The following is a 17,736-nucleotide window of genomic DNA, read 5'->3' on the forward strand; positions in this document are numbered from 1 at the left end:
CTCACCTTGTAAATAGTTTTCACTTTGACTTTGGAGGGGGGAGTAATGTTTTGTATCTGTAAAGCATGTACTCCCATGTTCCGCCACCAGGGAGCGCATCCCCTGAAGTCCCAAGGGATCCCAGCATCCCTTGGGAGCACTGTATATAAGCCGGCCCCAAGGCCTGTTCCTCTCTCTGGAGTGTCTTAATAAAGTCTGAGGTGACTGTTACCTTAACCTCCCTGTGTGCAGTCTCATCTGTGTTCGGAACACAATAAACTCCACTTGATACCCGAGGACAGCATAAGAGCAGCCCAGCTCAGGTTAACTTTACTCAAGGCAATGCAATGCCTGTGAATGGCAGAGCACCTTCAGGCCTTGCAAGATTGCACACATGCAGGCTGGACAAGAGCAGACCCCTGTCCCTACATGTACTGTGAAAGTTGGGCTGGAAAAGCTGAATGTCCACACAAAATGTATTGCAACTGTCCCTTTTCATCTGTCACACATGAGATCGTTGAGCTAGTTTTCAGAGAAAAACAAACTGAATTGCAGAATGTGATCCCAAAACACCAATAAAAATCTGGAAATTTAATGTAAAAATAGAAGGATTTAACAGTCGGTTGTTTTGAAGCAATGGTCTGGTTTGTCAGTTGTGTGTTGTTTTTTTGAGTGGTCACCGTTTTTGGAAATGGATGGTCAGTTGTTGTGAGTTTTGTCGGTTGGAATGTGTCATTTTCCCAGGGGTAAGTAAGCAGTGAGTGGTTGATGGGTCAGCGGGGTGGGAAGCTGCAGAAGAAGAGAACAGGGGGTGGAAATGAGGAGCAGAATGAAGGTAGTGAGCCATCATTAATTGTTCTCCCCCTGAAGTTTTACGGAAGTGCATATTGTGGTCATATTGCAATTTTACATTGGCAAGTACAGTACAAGTGCAGAAAGAGGTTTAAGATTCCCCAGTCAGTGTTGAATCCTATATGTCGGAAATTCCAGAAGCTGTGTAATTGCTGGTGGTGACCGAGGAAAGTCTTGAACATGTTTAAGTGCTTTTACTTTCATAGTTCAGCCATGAACTCATTGAATGGCGGTGCAGGCTAGAAGGGCCGAATGGCCTACTCCTGCACCTATTTTCTATGTTTCTATGAATCAAGTGTTTCAACAACTTAAAACTCTGTCACGGTCAGGCATATGGCGTTTGTAATTTCCTCAGTGCAGGTGAATAGATGGTCAGGGAGGGTGGGAAACAGGTGGGCAGTTGAATCAGGGAGGACGGCTGCAGTGGGCATGGAGAGATGCGAGACCACTTCACTGCTCTGGGCAGCAGAGGGGGCAGCAGAGAATGGGCATGCAACATGCCTCCCCTTTACATGCCTCAGCTGGATGGCGCTGCAGCATCACGTGCCTTTTGTGACTGACAGAGACTGCGGTTCTCCTATTGGACTGTGCAGCCACCTAAGAACTCATGTTAAGTGGGAAAGCAAGTCTTCCTCGATTCCGAGGGACTGCCTATGATGATGATGATGATCACGTGACTTTAAGACAGTGCTGAGAGGACTCATTGAGAGGTAAGTACAATAAATTGGTGTTTAAACAGAACAGAAAGGAGTGACAGAATTATATCACAGAAGATAAGTATGACACTTGCAGGAAGTGCATGCTACGCACAAGACTTTAAAAATCTTAGATAGCTAGATAGATCACGCTAAACACAAACATTGATTTAAGCATTTTAAGGTGGCACGGTCAGTGGTAATATCAATTCCTTCATAGCGCACTGAAAGTGCAGATCTAGAACAGGCCATCTGGAGGTGGCCTTCTAACCCAATGCACAGGAAAAGCATTTGTTCTTTTCTATAGCCCTCCCCCCTCCCCTCCCCCATATCTAGAAATTAGGAATATTCAGGAAGGGTGAACAGAAAGGAAAAGGAGGTGGTGTAGCGTTGCTGGTTAAAGAGGAGATTAACGCAATAGTAAGGAAGGACATTAACTTGGATGATGTGGAATCGGTATGGGTGGAGCTGCGGAACACCAAGGGACAGAAAATGCTAGTGGGAGTTGTGTACAGACCACCAAACAGTAGTAGTGAGGTTGGGGACAGCATCAAACAAGAAATTAGGGATGCATGCAATAAAGGTACAGCAGTTATCATGGGCGACTTTAATTTACATATTAATTGGGCTAACCAAACTGGTATAGTACGGTGGAGGAGGATTTCCTGGAGTGTATTAGGGATGGTTTTCTAGACCAATATGTTGAGGGACCAACTAGAGGGCTGGCCATTCTAGACTGGGTGATGTGTAATGAGAAAGGACAACGAAGCAATCTTGTTGTGCGACGCCCCTTGGGAAGAGTGACCATAATATGGTTGAATTCTTCATTAAGATGGAGAGTGACACATTTAATTCAGAGACTAGGGTCCTGAACTTAAAGAATGATAACTTCAATGGTATGAGACGTGAATTGGCTAAGAAAGATTGGTGAATGATTCTTAAACTGTTGACGGTGGATCGGCAATGGCAGACATTTAAAGATCACATGGATGAACTTCAACAATTGTACATCCCTGTCTGGCGTAAAAATAAAACAGGGAAGGTGGCTCAACTGTGGCTAACAAGGGAAATTAGGGATAGTGTTAAATCCAAGGAACAGCCATATAAATTGGCCAGAAAAAGCAGCAAACTTGCAAGGAGAAATTTAGAATTCAGCAGAGGAGATCAAAGGCTTTAAGTAGGAGGGGGAAAATAGAGTTTGACAGTAAGCTTGCAGGGAACATAAAAACTGACTGCAAAAGCTTCTATAGATATGTGAAGAGAAAAAGAATAGTGAATACAAATGTAGGTCACTTGCAGTCAGAATCAAGTGAATTTACAATGGGGAACAAAGAAATGGCAGACCAATTGAACAAATACTTTGGTTCACTAAGGAAGACACAAATAACCTTCCAGATATACTAGGGGGCCGAGGGTCTAGTGAGAAGGAGGAACTGAAGGAAATCCTTATTAGTCAGGAAATTGTGTTAGGGAAATTGATGAGATTGAAGGCCGATAAATCCCCAGGGCCTGATAGTCTGCATCCCAGAGTACTTAAGGAAGTGGCCCTAGAAATAGTGGATGGATTGGTGGTCATTTTCGAACATTCTATAAACTCTGGATCAGTTCCTATGGATTGGAAGGTAGCTAATGTAACCCCACTTTTTAAAAAAGGAGGGAGAAAACAGGGATTTATAGACCGGTTAGCCTGACATCGGTAGTGGGGAAAATGTTGGAATCAATTATTAAAGATGAAATAGCAGCGCATTTGGAAAGCAGTAACAGAATCAGTCCAAGTCAGCATGGATTTATGAAAGGGAAATCATGCTTGAAAAATCTTCTGGAATTTTTTGAGGATGTAATTAGCAGAGTAGACAAGGGAAAACCAGTGGATGTGGTCTATTTTGGACTTTCAAAAGGCTTTAGACCAGGTCCCACACAAGAGATTAGTGTGCAAGATTAAAGCACATGTTAATGGGGGTAATGTATTGACACAGATAGAGAACTGGTTGGCAGACAGGAAACAAATAGTAGGAATAAACGGGTCCTTTTCAGAATGGCAGGCAGTGACTAGTGGTGTACCGCAAGGTTCAGTGCTGGGACCCCAGCTATTTACAATATACATTAATGATTTAGATGAAGGAATTGAATGTAATATCTCCAAGTTTGCAGATGGCATTAAGCTGGGTGGCAGTGTAAGCTGTGAGGAGGATGCTCAGAGGCTGCAGGGTGACTTGGACAGGTTAGGGGAGTGGGCAAATGCATGGCAGATGCAGTATAATGTAGATAAATGTGAGGTTATCCACTTTGGTGGCAAAACAGGAAGGCAGAATATTATCTGAATGGTGACAGATTAAGAAAAGGGGAGGTGCAACGAGACCTGGGTGTCATGGTACATCAGTCATTGAATGTTGGCATGCAGGTACAGCAGGCGTTGAAGGCAGCAAATGGCATGTTGGCCTTCATAGCCAGAGGATTTGAGTATAGGAGCAGGGAGGTCTTACTGCAGTTGTACAGGGCTTTGGTGAGGCCACACCTTAAATATTGTGTGCAGTTTTGGTCTCCTAATCTCAGGAAGGACATTCTTGCTATTGAGGGAGTGCAGCGAAGTTTCACTAGACTGATTCCCAGGATGGCAGGACTGACATATGAAGAAAGACTGGAATTTAGAAGAATGAGAGGGGATCTCATTGAAACATATAAAATTCTGACAGGATTGGACAGGTTAGATGCAGGAAGATTGTTCCCGATGTTGGGGAAGTCCAGAACCAGGGGTCACAGTCTAAGGATAAGGGGTAAGCCATTTAGGACCGAGATGAGGAGGAACTTCTTCACTCAGAGAATTGTGAACCAGTGGAACTCTCTACCACAGAAAGTTGTTGAGGCCAGTTCGTTAGATATATTCAAAAGGGAGTTAGATGTGACCCTTACGGCTAAAGGGATCAAGGGGTATGGAGAGAAAGCAGGAATGGGGTACTGTAGTTGCATGATCAGCTATGATCATATTGAATGGTGGTGCAGGCTCGAAGGGCCGAATGGCCGACTCCTGCACCTATTTTCTATGTTTCTATGAATCCAAGGAATAGCTTTTGTTACCAGTAGGCTTCTCAGTCAAATGCCCGTCATCAGTTACTGCTGCTTCCTACTTCTATTGTCTTGTTCAACAATATTCCTCCCTAGGATGGAAACTTCAATGGCCCAAAGAGAAAATCTCCATGTTTTAATCGGCACAGACTATAGGCATTTCCTTCTGTCATACCATTAGCTTTACTTGCACACAAGCTTGGCTCAATTGGTAGCACTGTTGTCTCTGGATTAGTAGTTAGCGGGATCAAGGCCCACACCAGTACTTGCGTTAGATTGACGCTTCTGAGGGAGGGACTACCCGAATAGAAGTGCCATTGAATGAGATCGAGCCGATGTTAAAGATCTTGTGCCACTATTTAAAGACAAGCAGCAAAAGAGTCCTGCTCAATATTCTTACCTCAAGCCAAAACACCAAGAGCACGTGGGATTTTGCTAGTGCAGGATGGTTGCTGCATTTGTCCAAATAATAACACTCATTACGGTCCAAAAATTAATTTATTGTGTAAAATGCTTTTGGATGCGTTTTTCATTTTTTCTTTCTTTGATTTAAACAGGGGACTCCTATCCTCAGATACAGAGCATAACTTCAAAGCATAATTGCCCGTCATTACAATTTCATCTTCTGGTCACAAAGGAGTAGGACACCACCAGCCAGTGCTCTCATATTGTTTGCAAACATGCAAAATCTACCTTCAACCATGACATAGTAACAAAGAAATCCGTCTCAATTAAATAGTTATAAATGCTTTTGCGTTATGTTTTTATGGCTGACGATAGTTTTCCCTTTTTTTTGTCTTATTGCCAGCGGATATTTTACCTTGCGTAGAAGAAAATTATTTCTGACAACTACCATCCGCCATATTGTCACCATAGAAATAGCGTTACAACATAAATAGCAGTTTCAGGCAAAGAAGGGCGGGGGGAGGGGGATTGCGGGATATACATTGGGCCGGATTTTTGAGAAGTTTGTGACCGGGTTTTCGCCGCGATTTGACCCTCCGCGGCGAAAACCCGATCGCATAGCCCAGGCGGGATCCTCGCGTACCTGTTTGCGGCGGCGCTTCCAAGTACTGCCGAGGAGAGGTGCGCCGATGCGCAATGACTCGGATTGTGTTTGCGCCCAAGTTTCGGCACTCTACTGACCCGTACGTCGCGCCCAGAATACCGACAGATCAAACTTGTCGGTGCAGTTCTGCCAGCAACGCTGAGTACGTAAACCTGCAAAAAAGGTAAGTTAAAGTTTTTATTTTTTTGCAGCGATTAGATAGTTATGGGTCTGGTAAATGTTTTTGGAATGTTTTTTTGAATTTTTTCCCCCCCCTCCCAAGCGCTCCCGGCCCCGGACTAAAGTTGCCAAAATTCACAGTATGCGCTGCGAATGCTAGTGCAACGGCTCCCTTACCGATCGCAAAGGCCGAAATTTCGGCCTAAAAATAGTAGCGCAGCGAAAACGGTAGCGATACACCGAAAAACCCTGAAAGCCGAGAATCTGGCTCATTGTGATCAATTTTGAGGAAATTGTACAAAATGTTTGCAAAGTTACTTCTTAAAATGTGCATTTTTGCTCCTCTGACTTTATCCAGCGAATAGCTAATTCAAAAGTCCCAAAGATCCCAAGCTCAGTCTTTGGTCTTTCCTGAGTTAGTTGATTTCTGCCTCGGCCACGTTAGGGGAAGCTATAATAGGCCTCAGTACACCAGGGTTAAAAGAGGGAAAGGTTGGTCATGGTTTCTGCTCCAGATCACCGTCCAGTAACTCCCGCTGGAAATGCACATGTGTGAAGACCAGGTAAGGATGGCTGTGATAGTCTATGGCCGAACAGCTTGCAGACATGCACTGCTGTGGTTTGTTCATGAATTATAACCACTTAGGCTAGGTGCCAGAAGGCAACGGGGTGTCCATGACGCTAAACTTCGCAAATTGATCAACACTTTCAACAGAGGAACAGAGGGCAGAAAAATTGACTCAGAAAAAAAAAAGAAAATCTGTATTTATCTTCTATAAGAGTGCGGTGAATGTCCTGTGACTTTCCTTATTTGACCCTGAAGAGTCACTGACCCGAGGGCAGCAGTCAGTTCCAACAGCACTTTTTTACATCAGATCAGATCCCAGTCCAGTCTTTGTGCACAAAATGACAGCATGCACCGATCACCGGCCGGTGCAGATATCTGGGAATATTTTTGAAGAAGACGCCTTTTTTTTCCAAAGTCTAAAGAAGGCCTTGGTCACTGTCGCTGATGCGTGTAAAGAATCGAACTAGCCTCCCACCAGCTGCAGTGTCATACCAGCAGAACAACGAGCAGCGCTGTGGTGATCCAGGTTATGCTCAGCACCCTACTGTTGGCAGATGAAGAGAACCTGTGGAGCTGTTTAGCCACAAATACTGCATTTGTGTGGTTTGTTGGCACTTCGATGTTGCAGATCATTCCTTCGCAACAGGAAATGCACTCCTGAAACAAAAACAAAATGCTTCCTGGTTAAACATTTCCACTGTAGTTGCATTCCCCTCCTTCCAGTGCGCACATAAGAGACATCTGTTCCCAGTGTCGTTCACTCACTGCTTGAGGTCGCACAAGTCTATTGAGAAAACTGTCAGAGCCCAACTCATTTTGTTTCAATTGCTTCTATTCATAACTGGTCAAAGAGTTTGGCCACATTTTTCAATATTAGATATAGAAAAGCCAGCTGATTAAGTCTGGAGCATGTTTTGAGAAAGGGGGCGGCACAGGGCATAGGCAGTGTCCTTTTGCCCTTCTGGCCTGGGTTTAAATCCAGCTAAGGCGAAAAGGAAGGAAATCATCTCTCGACATTGACTGTAAAAGTCCAACGTGAATTTGAGCAACTTCAAAACCTGTTTTTAAATGTGCACTGGGGTACAACAGGAAACTGTGGTACAACAGGAAATTGTGGTCTCTAATTTGGCAATCTTAGTCACAGGTACCTCAGGGATGGCTCGTGTGGGAAATAGGAAATGTCACAATGGTGCAAAAGGAAGGTTTTAAACCGAGTTCGGGTATGAAGTGGAAAGAACTTTATTTTACATCAAACTGTGCTTGATGTTGGTAATGGGTTCCCAAAATAGAAATCATTCCATTTCCAGGCACAAACGTCCTTTGATAAAGAGAAAAAAAATCATTATTCTCCGAATAGCCTCCTTCTGTGCCGTAAATTTCTATTATTCATGGGGCAAATTTTCCTCTCTAATTTTAGTGATAAAGTAGATGTGAGCATAAAGCAGTGTCCCCTGCTTTATATTTACTTTTAAATCATGCTCGACTCCGAGGGACTGTCTTAGAGAGATATTTACTTTTACTTTTTGTGCTAAAATTTGCAAACGGAGACAAATATAGGCCAATATTATACAGTTCGTGTGGCATCGCTCAGAGAGAACTATCCAGTTGGTCTCAGAGCATCAATCATATTGGATTACCATTAGGATTTGTTACAGTTAAGTATGCTTGAAAGGGATGGGATTAGGAACATATCCCATATGTAAGTATCCATCTTACAGGTGACTAAACTATAAACAACCAGAGTTTTAAAACTAAACCTACCAAGGTTATCAACAGCTGTTTTGCACCATTTCAAAAGTATTGAAGGGCTGGATTTTCATTACCATCTATTTCACGGCATTATTCATGGCGGGGCAGTAATTATAGCGCCCGAAAAAGTTTGTGTCTCAGTCTGCAAAATTCACCAGCTGGGCCCTGAGGGTGGGGCGGAGCACTAAGGCAGGAATTACACACCTCTTTTAGGGCATATGCAACTGAATATCCATTGCTAAAGAGCCAGCCTCGGAGCGCCTTAAGAGAGGTTTCTGTGGCAATAAAAAATCGCAATTAAAAACACAACAAACATTCCCAATACCTTAAACTCCCCATGATAAGCTACATCACAAAAATAAAATGAAACAAATCAATCAAACTTATCTAATTCACCAATTCCATCACTCCTGCCACCAGGACAGCTCTGGCCGCCTGGTTGTCCAGGCAGTCCCACTACGGGCCCTATCGGGTCAGCGCACAACAAGCTTTAATGCGCAGTCGAAACCGGTGGCGTTGCACGCCGGCTCGACACTCCCGGGTGGTGATGCTCTGTGCCCCCGCAAAACCAGCAACTAATTTGCCAGCGGGGCACGGGGAGCTGGCCGCCCGCCCGGAAAGCATTTCCTCCGCCATTACCGCTCCTCCGGGGCGTGAACAGAGGCGGCAACATAATGAAAATCCAGCCCGTAATATTTCTGTTCTGATGAAGATGGAATTTATTTGTAATTTAATTTACTCATTGCATAACCAGGGCTTTAACAGGGAACACTGGCAGAACTGCCGACGAGTTAATACATGGTCACCTTTGGTATTATACTTGATCGAATCCTACAGAACAGAAGGCGGCCATTTGGTCCATCGTGCCTGTGCCAGTACTTACTGTATGACCAAACTTCCTCATGTGATGGCAGCCAACAGAACGACATTCCTCCTTTGAAACACACCTCTTTGAGACTGATTCACTCCTGCCATGGCTTGTAAACCTGTGGACTGTAAGGCAATACTCTGTATCTGTGCCATAAAAAGACAAAAATGAAGATTTAGGACTATTTTGCCATTTACAAACCACTCTTGAGCCATAAAAACAAGTCAACCAAAGTTTCTCAGGATTTTTTTTTCTCTATATAGTACTATAATAAACATTACCCTGTCCATAAAAAAAAAACATTTAGTTGCTCATAAAGTGTAAATTCCTAATGTTGGTCCTCTTAGGCAAATAAAGAACAGCTTATTGCATGAATGGAATGACAATTACTATCCTAATACCTGGTTAAAGCTGTAACAATGTCTCCAGGTCACATACTTTTACTCCTCGGTCATGACATTTTCTGCATTTTTCTCCATTAGGTTTTTATCTTACAAAAATGCTCACGACCTTTTGACAACTTTTCACGCTAGTTTATTCTCAGATCTAAACCCACAGAGTAGGTTCCATTATGAGGTATTCCCTTTCCTGAGTTTCTGTAGGTGATATTGCTATAATGAAGCTTCTGTCAGGATCAGTTTGAAGTATTAACATTCCATGTTGCTTTATACATCATATGCAATTAAGTTATCACTGAAAGCATACACTAAATGATTCTTCTTCTCTCCTTTTTCTGTCAATTTTCTTTCCTTCCCTCTCAACGTCATTTACTACTTGCTAAGTTATGCTTTTGCAGGCAATAATTACCCACCAGTTCTTCTCCATTTTTTTATGAGCCTTGGCAGGGAGTGTTGGAATGCCGTTTGACTCTAAAGTTTCAGGTTGAACCTGAACCCATCTTCACCAGAAGCTTCCACATGCAGAGGGGTCTCTTGGCTGGTTTCCCCTTTGCCAAGGGGCACCGAGGCCATTTCTATCATAGAAACATACAGCACAGAAGGAGTTCATTCGGCCCATCATGCCTGTGCCAGCTCTTTTGAAAGATTACTGCACAAGATAAAAGTTCACGGGGTTGGGGGTAATATATTAGCATGGATAGAGGGTTGGCTAACAAACAGAAAACAGCGAGTCGGGATAAATGGTTCATTCTCAGGTTGGCAATCAGTAACTAGTGGGGTGTCGCCGGGATCAGTGCTGGGACCCCAACTATTTACAATCTATATTAACGACTTGGAAGAAGGGACCGAGTGTAGCATAGCCAAGTTTGCTGATGATACAAAGGTGAGAGGAAAAGCAATGTGTGAGGAGGACACAAAATATCTGCAAAAGGACATAGACAGGCTAAGTGAGTGGGCAAAAATTTGGCAGATGGAGTATAATGTTGGAAAATGTGAGGTCATGCACTTTGGCAGAAAAAATATCAAAGAGCAAGTTATTATTTAAATGGAGAAAGATTGCAAAGTGCTGCAGTACAGCAGGACCTGGGAGTACTTGTGCATCAAACACAAAAGGTTAGTATGCAGGTACAGCAAGTGATTAGGAAGGCCAATGGAATCTTGGCCTTTATTGCAAAGGGGATGGAGTATAAAAGCAGGGAAGTCTTGCTACAGTTATACAGGGTATTGGTGAGGCCACATCTGGAATACCGCATGCAGTTTTGGTTTCCATATTTACGAAAGGATATACTTGCTTTGGAGTCAGTTCACAAAGTTGATTCCGGAGATGAGAGGGTTGACTTATGAGAAAAGGTTGAGTAGGTTGGGCCTCTACTCATTGGAATTCTGAAGAATGAGAGATGATCTTATCGAAACGTACAAGATTATGAGGGGGCTTGACAAGGTGGATGCAGAGATGATGTTTCCACTGATAGAGGAGACTAGAACTAGAGGGCATAATCTTAGACTAAGGGGCTGCCCAATTAAAACTGAAATGAGGAGAAATTTCTTCTCTCAGAGGGTTGTGGATCTGTGGAATTTGCTGCCTTAAAGAGCTATGGAAGCTGGGACATTGAATAAATTTAAGACAGAAATAGACAGTTTCTTAAACGATAAAGGAATAAGGGGTTATGGAGAGCGGGCAGGGAAGTGGACCTGAGTCCATAATCGGATCAGCCATGATTGTATTAAATGATGAAGCTGGCTCGAGGGACCATGTGACCTACTCCTGCTCCTATTTCTTATGTTCTTATTTAACTATCCAATTAGACTCCCCCCTACCCCCCCACTCCCCCACTCCCTCCGCTCATTCCCCATAAAACTGCCATGGTGGGATTTGACCTCACGCTCTCTGGATTAGTAGTCCAGCACCCCTTCTGGCATTCCAGCTGCCTTTAGCTAACTTAGCACAAACCAGGGATCAAACCTGGGACCTCCTGATCCATATGACTGGGCTATGGGTCTCAACTTTGTTAAACTCACTCCAATCGATTATTCTTTATCTTTTACAAAGCCAAAAAGTCATAGCAGTCAATTGCCTGAAAATACTGCTCCACAGACAATGGGCTCAATTTTCCCCAATGCCGTTTTTTGCTGTATTGCCGGAGTTACGTCCGTTTTTTTTGGCCCGATCTACTCCAAAAAAGTAGCAAGTTTCCCCGTTCTATTTTTTGAAATTGGCACCGCACAGCCTGTCCCTTAGCTTTGGCGGGCGGTTGGTGGAAGATTCAGAGGGGATTTGACGGGGGGGCTTCTTTACATAGAGGGTTGTGGGGATCTGGAACTTGCTGCGTGGTAGAGTAGTGGATGCAGTGAACCTCACCACATTTAAGAGATGGTTGGATGGGCACCTAAAGTGCCGTAAGCTGCAGGATTATGGACCTAAAGCTGGTCATGGGATTAGACTGGACAACCTCTTATCGGCCGGCGCAGATATGATGGTAAGTACTGCAGGGAATCGAATACAGCCAGGGTGATCTCCTGGACTAATTTCGATCGCCTGGATGGGTCGGAGAGCAATTTTCCAAGATTTTTTTCCCCCAAATTGGCCTGGGTTTTTATCTGATTTTTGCCTCTCCCAGGAGATCACATGGCTCCGGTTGGGGTGGAGTGTAGAATGTTTCAGTGTAGCGGGTGTCGCAGTTGAGGCGGACTGGTTGGGCCGGGTGCTCTTTACCTTTCTGCCATTGTTCATAGGTTTATATGTAACCTTTAGGGCTGCTGACCGAGGGCTGTGCGGCTCTTTGTCGGCCGGCGCGGACACGATGGGCCGAAATGGTCTCCTTCTGCGCTGTAAATTTCTATGTTTCTATTGCCAGATGAGGCCTTGTAATGATTTTGTCCTCGAATGTTCAGTTGAAAAGGTGATGTATGTAAAAATAGTATTAGAATTTAAAAAAAAACATAGGCTGAGATAACTGGTCCCTGCCATCTTCATGGTATTTGCACAGTTACACACCTGGCCTCAGTTCCTTGCATCCTGTGCACTTATTGTAGTATGGGGTCATGGGAGCAGAGGTGTTGGTGACGAGACACCAAATTTCTGTCCTTAGGTTTGAACACATTAGGATGGAAATTATTGGTAGCAACGACATAAATACAAAGACTTACTATGCTTGTATCAAATTCCTCTCTTCGCGGAGCCGTTTTAAAATATATGGATTAGTACCCGAGAGAGGAATGTGATACGATAGTGTTAAGCCGTTGTACAATTACATCACCTTTAGTAAAGATGGGATCTTCGGGTGGGATGTTAGCTACCTCATGGTAAGTGTCCTATTATCAAATTAACTTCGAAATATTTGCTACTAAATTACACGCAAGACAGACTTCCTCTTTTCTGAACATTTATTCACTTCCTTTTTAGAAGCTATTTATGGATTCTGCTTCCACGGCTGTGTCTGGTAGTACATTCTGAATGATTGGTATAGGTTTAACATTACCGCTCGGCATTGCGGAGATGGGTTTATTTGCATGGTTGGGCGGCCCACCAGCATTTACAGGGAGGCTTCATGGTGCCCATCCTGATCCGACTTTTTAAGGCCCACAACAATTCTACCAGAGAGCGACAAATTTTTTTAATATATAAAGAAGAATATCAACTCCAATGGGAGCCAGGACTCTAAAAAAAATAAGGTAATTAATCCTGTCTAGGATTGATTATCTTTGCCTGCCTAAATGTTTGTGGCCTGTCAAAAGGCCTCAGCAGAACTCTCACCAGCTCTTAGCGAAATTCCTGGGTTAAGTACACGAGGGAGAAAGGAATAGAAAACAAAACAATCTGTACATTTTTTGAAAGAAAACTGGATTCCATGCTTTAGTACTGTCAGAGATCTGTTGATGGGGGAGATGAGGTGAATAGAGTGGGAGGAGGATCGAATAGAGCATAAACACCAACTAGTCAGTTCCTGTGCTGTAAATTCTATCTAATTCTATCTCAGGTACTCCCCAAGACAGGCTCCCTTGACATGGGGGAAGTTGGTGGGGGACAGAAGTTCCCCCACTTCCCCTATTGGAAAATGGTAAACAGCAAGAAAAACGAGGCAAAATCCTGGGGGGGAACCACTTTTGCACCAAATTCCGCCCACCTTTGGACACAGCTGTAATATCGGACCCATTGTCTCTGGCTTTCCCCGAGCCAGCTGTAATGTGGATCGTATGGTTAATCAGACATAATTTAATTCTGCGCCAAAGGAAAAACAAAACAATTTTTTACTAAAGAGCTGTGCATTGAAAACAAATATTCAAGTATTATTTAAATGAACACATCACAAACATTGGGCTGCATTTAGGCTGTTTTTGTTCTTTGCATTTGATTGGTGCAGGCATTTGGAAAATGCAGTGGGTAAAGTATTTGAGAAGGTAATTTATGTGTGGATTTTACTATCACCTTTCTCAAAACTATGGAAAAATTCTATGGGCTCAGTTTCCCCCAGTTATCTGCACCGTTATTTTGGCGTAAATTAAAATAGCCAAGTTTCCCCAAAGTTTGTGTGCCAGTGTAACTCAGTTAGTTCCGATTTTATTTTAGGTTAGTATTTTTTTGCATCAGTTTTTCACATTTAAGCAAGTTTGGCCAAATTACATTTTTCCTAGGATGGCGCATGTGACCACTCCCCCAAAAACCTTCTGGGTACTGAAGAAAAACATTATAAAATTGACGCAGAAAGACGCCATTGTTTTTAGATGAAGTTTTGGAGGGAGTCAAAAAGACAAAGGATATGCATCATGAAGCTTAATATTTTTCAAAGTCAAAAGTGAGAAAATGGAAGTCTAATGTAATTCTTTAACTTTAGATTTTGTTCAAAGTACCACGCCACCACCGAACATCTCCTCACCGGGCTCGAGGGTCGAGCGTCGGCCGGCAGAATTGCTCCCTTGCCCGGATACAGGGGCTCGGCTTCAAAAGAGGCCCGGGATGGGGTGGGAGGGGAAGCCAAACTGAAGGGATGAGAACCCTTAGACATACAGCAACTTCAAAAGAAGTCCGGGGGGGGGGGGGGGGGGGGGAGCGGTGGACGCTGAGCCTCTGTGTCCGGGTGAGGGAGCGATTCTGCCGGCTGACCCTTGAGCCCGGTGAGGAGATGTTCGATCGGCAGTGGGGTGGTACTTTGAAAAAATTCAAAAATTAAAGAATTGCATTAGACTTCGTTGCCCCAAATGTCTTCATTGAATGCCTAGCTTCCCGTTCTAAGCAAGCCTACTGCGCATGCGCAGACCTGGGTGTGGTCCATACTAGGGCGTAGACCTCGGGGAGAGAGAGAGACAGGAAAGAAGTCCTGCTGTTTTGAGCTTCTTGCAAAGCTACAACTAAATGACGGGGGCAATATTGACAATGCCATACCTCGTGCAAGCTTTCTGCATGATGGTGCTGCGGAGGAGAAGATTGATTAGGCATCATCGCTTGAGGAACCTCAGAGCACGTAGGATGATGAGCAGGAGGCCTTACCCATGTCGGGTATATCGAAACAGGCATTTGTACCTGCAGCTGAGTGATGCAGACTGTGTGAGAAGGCTGCATTTCCGCAAATAAGTTGTAACCGAGATCTGTGAGTTAGTAAAAGCAGACCTAGAAGCATCAGAAGGACTGCTGTGTCATTTGAAGTAAAGGTTGGACAAGATGGCCGCCAGGGTGGCAGCTCCCTAGCGAGCTCCCCTGCTAATCAACTCCCATCTTCAACCATTGGCAACTTTCAACCCTCAACATCCCCCCTCCCACTGTCTAAACTTCCCTAATAGGGGGTCTTAATTACTTAAACCCAACCCCACAAGTTCGGGCCTCCCTTAGGCTTCCCACCACACCACCCATCGGCATGCAGCGGCAAAGACCGGGCCTCCTGCGGTGAAGACCGAGACTCCAGCGGCGACGAACTGGACCTGACGATCGGGCACTCCCACCCCCAGCGGCGATTGAAACACCTCCAGCGGCAGCAGATGGGCCTCTCCTCCCTGACGATGGCTGGACCTCCTTCGGCGACAGGCGACCTCCTCCTCAACTACGACTGGGCCCTCCTCTTCTACGACGGCGGTTAGCCCCCCGCCCCGTCCACCTTCAGCGACGACTGGAGCTCTCCTGTCCCATCGGTGACCTAGCCTACTCTCTTCCTCCAACACGTGGTGAGCATCATGGCCATGAACCCCAGTGGGCCACTGACCCTCTCAATGCCTGCCCTAAACCAAGCCTCAGACCACCTACATCAAGGGCTGAGTCTGCGGCCAACATCTCGCCGTAGGCAACTTGGCCCATGTAGGGGATAAGGGGTGAGGGGGAGCAGGCGGGGAAGTGGAGTTGAGTCCATGATCAGATCAGCCACGATCTTATTGAATGGTGGAGCAGGCTCGAGGGGCCATATGGCCTACTCCTGTTCCTATTTCTTATGTTCTTATAACAGTGCCTGGTCTCCAGTCATCTTGGACCCCCTTGCCACTGGATCAAGACCTTGCTCACCTAAGCCTGTGTGGTAGTCGGTGTGCAATGACCACCCCACATTAAAAGAACTCACGCACAGGCATCTTCCACTCCTCTAACATGAAGTTCGGGACCTGGAACGTCAGGACCCTCATGGATAACTCCAACAGCGACAGGCCAGAACGCCGCACCGCCATAGTTGCCCAGGAACTTAGACGCTTTGACATCGCCATCGCCGCCCTAAGCGAGACCCGGCAGGGGAAAGCCAGCTCAAGGAACAAGGTGGAGGTTACACCTTCTTCTGGAAAGGGAAACCAGAGAAGAACGCCGCCTCCACGGAGTCGGTTTCGCCATCAAAAACAAGCTGGTTGACCGCCTCAAAGACTCCTCCTGCGGGGCTAACGAACGCCTCATGACTCTTCGACTCACCCTATCCCGGAATCAATGCGCCACAGTCATCAGTGTGTACGTCCCAACACTCGATGCAACAGATGAGACAAAAGAAGGTTTTTATTCCAGTCTCAAAAAATCCCTGTCCCGCATCCCTGCGGACAACAAACTGATGCTCCTCAGTGACTTTAACGCCAGGGTCGGTAAGGACACAGCCCTCTGGGGAGGCGTGATTGGCAGAGAGGGGATAGGGAAAGCCAACTCCAGTGGTACCCTATCCTGACTAAATGTCTAGAACATGAACTTCTCATCACCAACACCTTGTTCCACCAAAGGGACAAATACAAGGCATTGTGGTAAACACTGGCGCCCGCTCGACTATGTTATCATCCGAGCCAGGGATCACAAGGATGTGCGCATCACCCGTGCCATGACAGGAGCTGACGACTGCTGGATGGACCACCGCCTAATCCGAACTATCATTGACATCAACATAGCCCCAAAGCGGAGGGGGCAGCAGAAGCAGTGTCACAAAAAAAGTCAATGCCGGGGCACTTAAGGACCCAGCTGAGAAAGCCCTATACAGTCCGCGCCTCACAGCTAACCTGGTGTGCCTTGATGACCCTGAGATGCAGAATGCCCACAGCGTTTGATCTGCCCTCCAGGCCTCCATAACCAGTGCCTGTGAAGAGACGCTCGGTCACTCAACCAGGAAACACCAGGACTGGTTTGATGAGAATGATCAGGAGATCCAAGAGCTAATAGATCGCAAGCGCAGGGCATTTCTGAGACTTAAACAACAACCCAACTCGGGAACAGCAAAGCAGCATTACAGACAGCTCAAGGCTGAGGTCCAACAAAAAACTCGGGACCTAAAGAACAGGGGTGGATGGAGAAAGCACAGGAGATACGGCAGCTGGCCGACAGCCTTGATGTGCGAAGATTCTTCATCGCAGTCCAGGCCACCTACAATCCAAACATCCAAGGCCCCACCCCACTGCTGGCCAAGAACGGGGAAACACTCATCAAAGACATTGAGGCAGTCAGGGCCCACTGGAAGGAGCACTTCGAAGATCTCCTCAATCAAGACTCTGCCTTTGACCCGAGTGTTCTCGATTCCATCCCGCAGCATGCTACCCGCTACCACCTTGGCAAAACCCCAACACTGCACGAGGTAGAAAAAGCCATAAGACAGCTTAAAAACAGCAACTCTACAGGAGCAACTCTGGAATCCCTACTGAGGCACTGAAGTATGGCGGAGAGGCGCTGCTGGCGCGAATACATGACCTCATCTCTCTCATCTGGAGGCAGGAGAGCATGCCGGGAGATCTCAGAGATGCAATGATCGTGACCATCTTTAAAAAGGGGACAAGTCCAACTGTGTCAACTACAGAGGAATCTCCCTGCTATCAGCCACTGGAAAAGTTGTCGCTAGAGTCCTCCTTAACCTGTGGCCGAGGAGCTCCTCCCGGAGTCGCAGTGCGGATTTCGTCCCCAACGG

General features: G+C 45.5%; 1 protein-coding gene across 1 annotated transcript in view; it reads right to left on the reverse strand.

The window, feature by feature from the left end:
* Nucleotides 1-6,672: 6,672 nt before the first annotated feature.
* lypd6b (LY6/PLAUR domain containing 6B) overlaps nt 6,673-17,736 on the reverse strand; it is a 122,740-nt gene continuing 111,676 nt past the window's right edge. Inside the window, exons 4-5 of the mRNA XM_070874411.1 lie at nt 9,018-9,148; nt 6,673-7,042 (exon numbers count right to left, since the gene is read on the reverse strand). Coding sequence (XP_070730512.1) covers nt 6,872-7,042; nt 9,018-9,148 — 302 coding nt within the window. The 3' untranslated portion in view covers nt 6,673-6,871. The remainder of the gene's footprint in view (nt 7,043-9,017; nt 9,149-17,736) is intronic.

Source organism: Pristiophorus japonicus, chromosome 3 (assembly GCF_044704955.1).
Source record: "Pristiophorus japonicus isolate sPriJap1 chromosome 3, sPriJap1.hap1, whole genome shotgun sequence".
Classification (NCBI taxonomy): Eukaryota; Metazoa; Chordata; class Chondrichthyes; family Pristiophoridae; genus Pristiophorus; species Pristiophorus japonicus.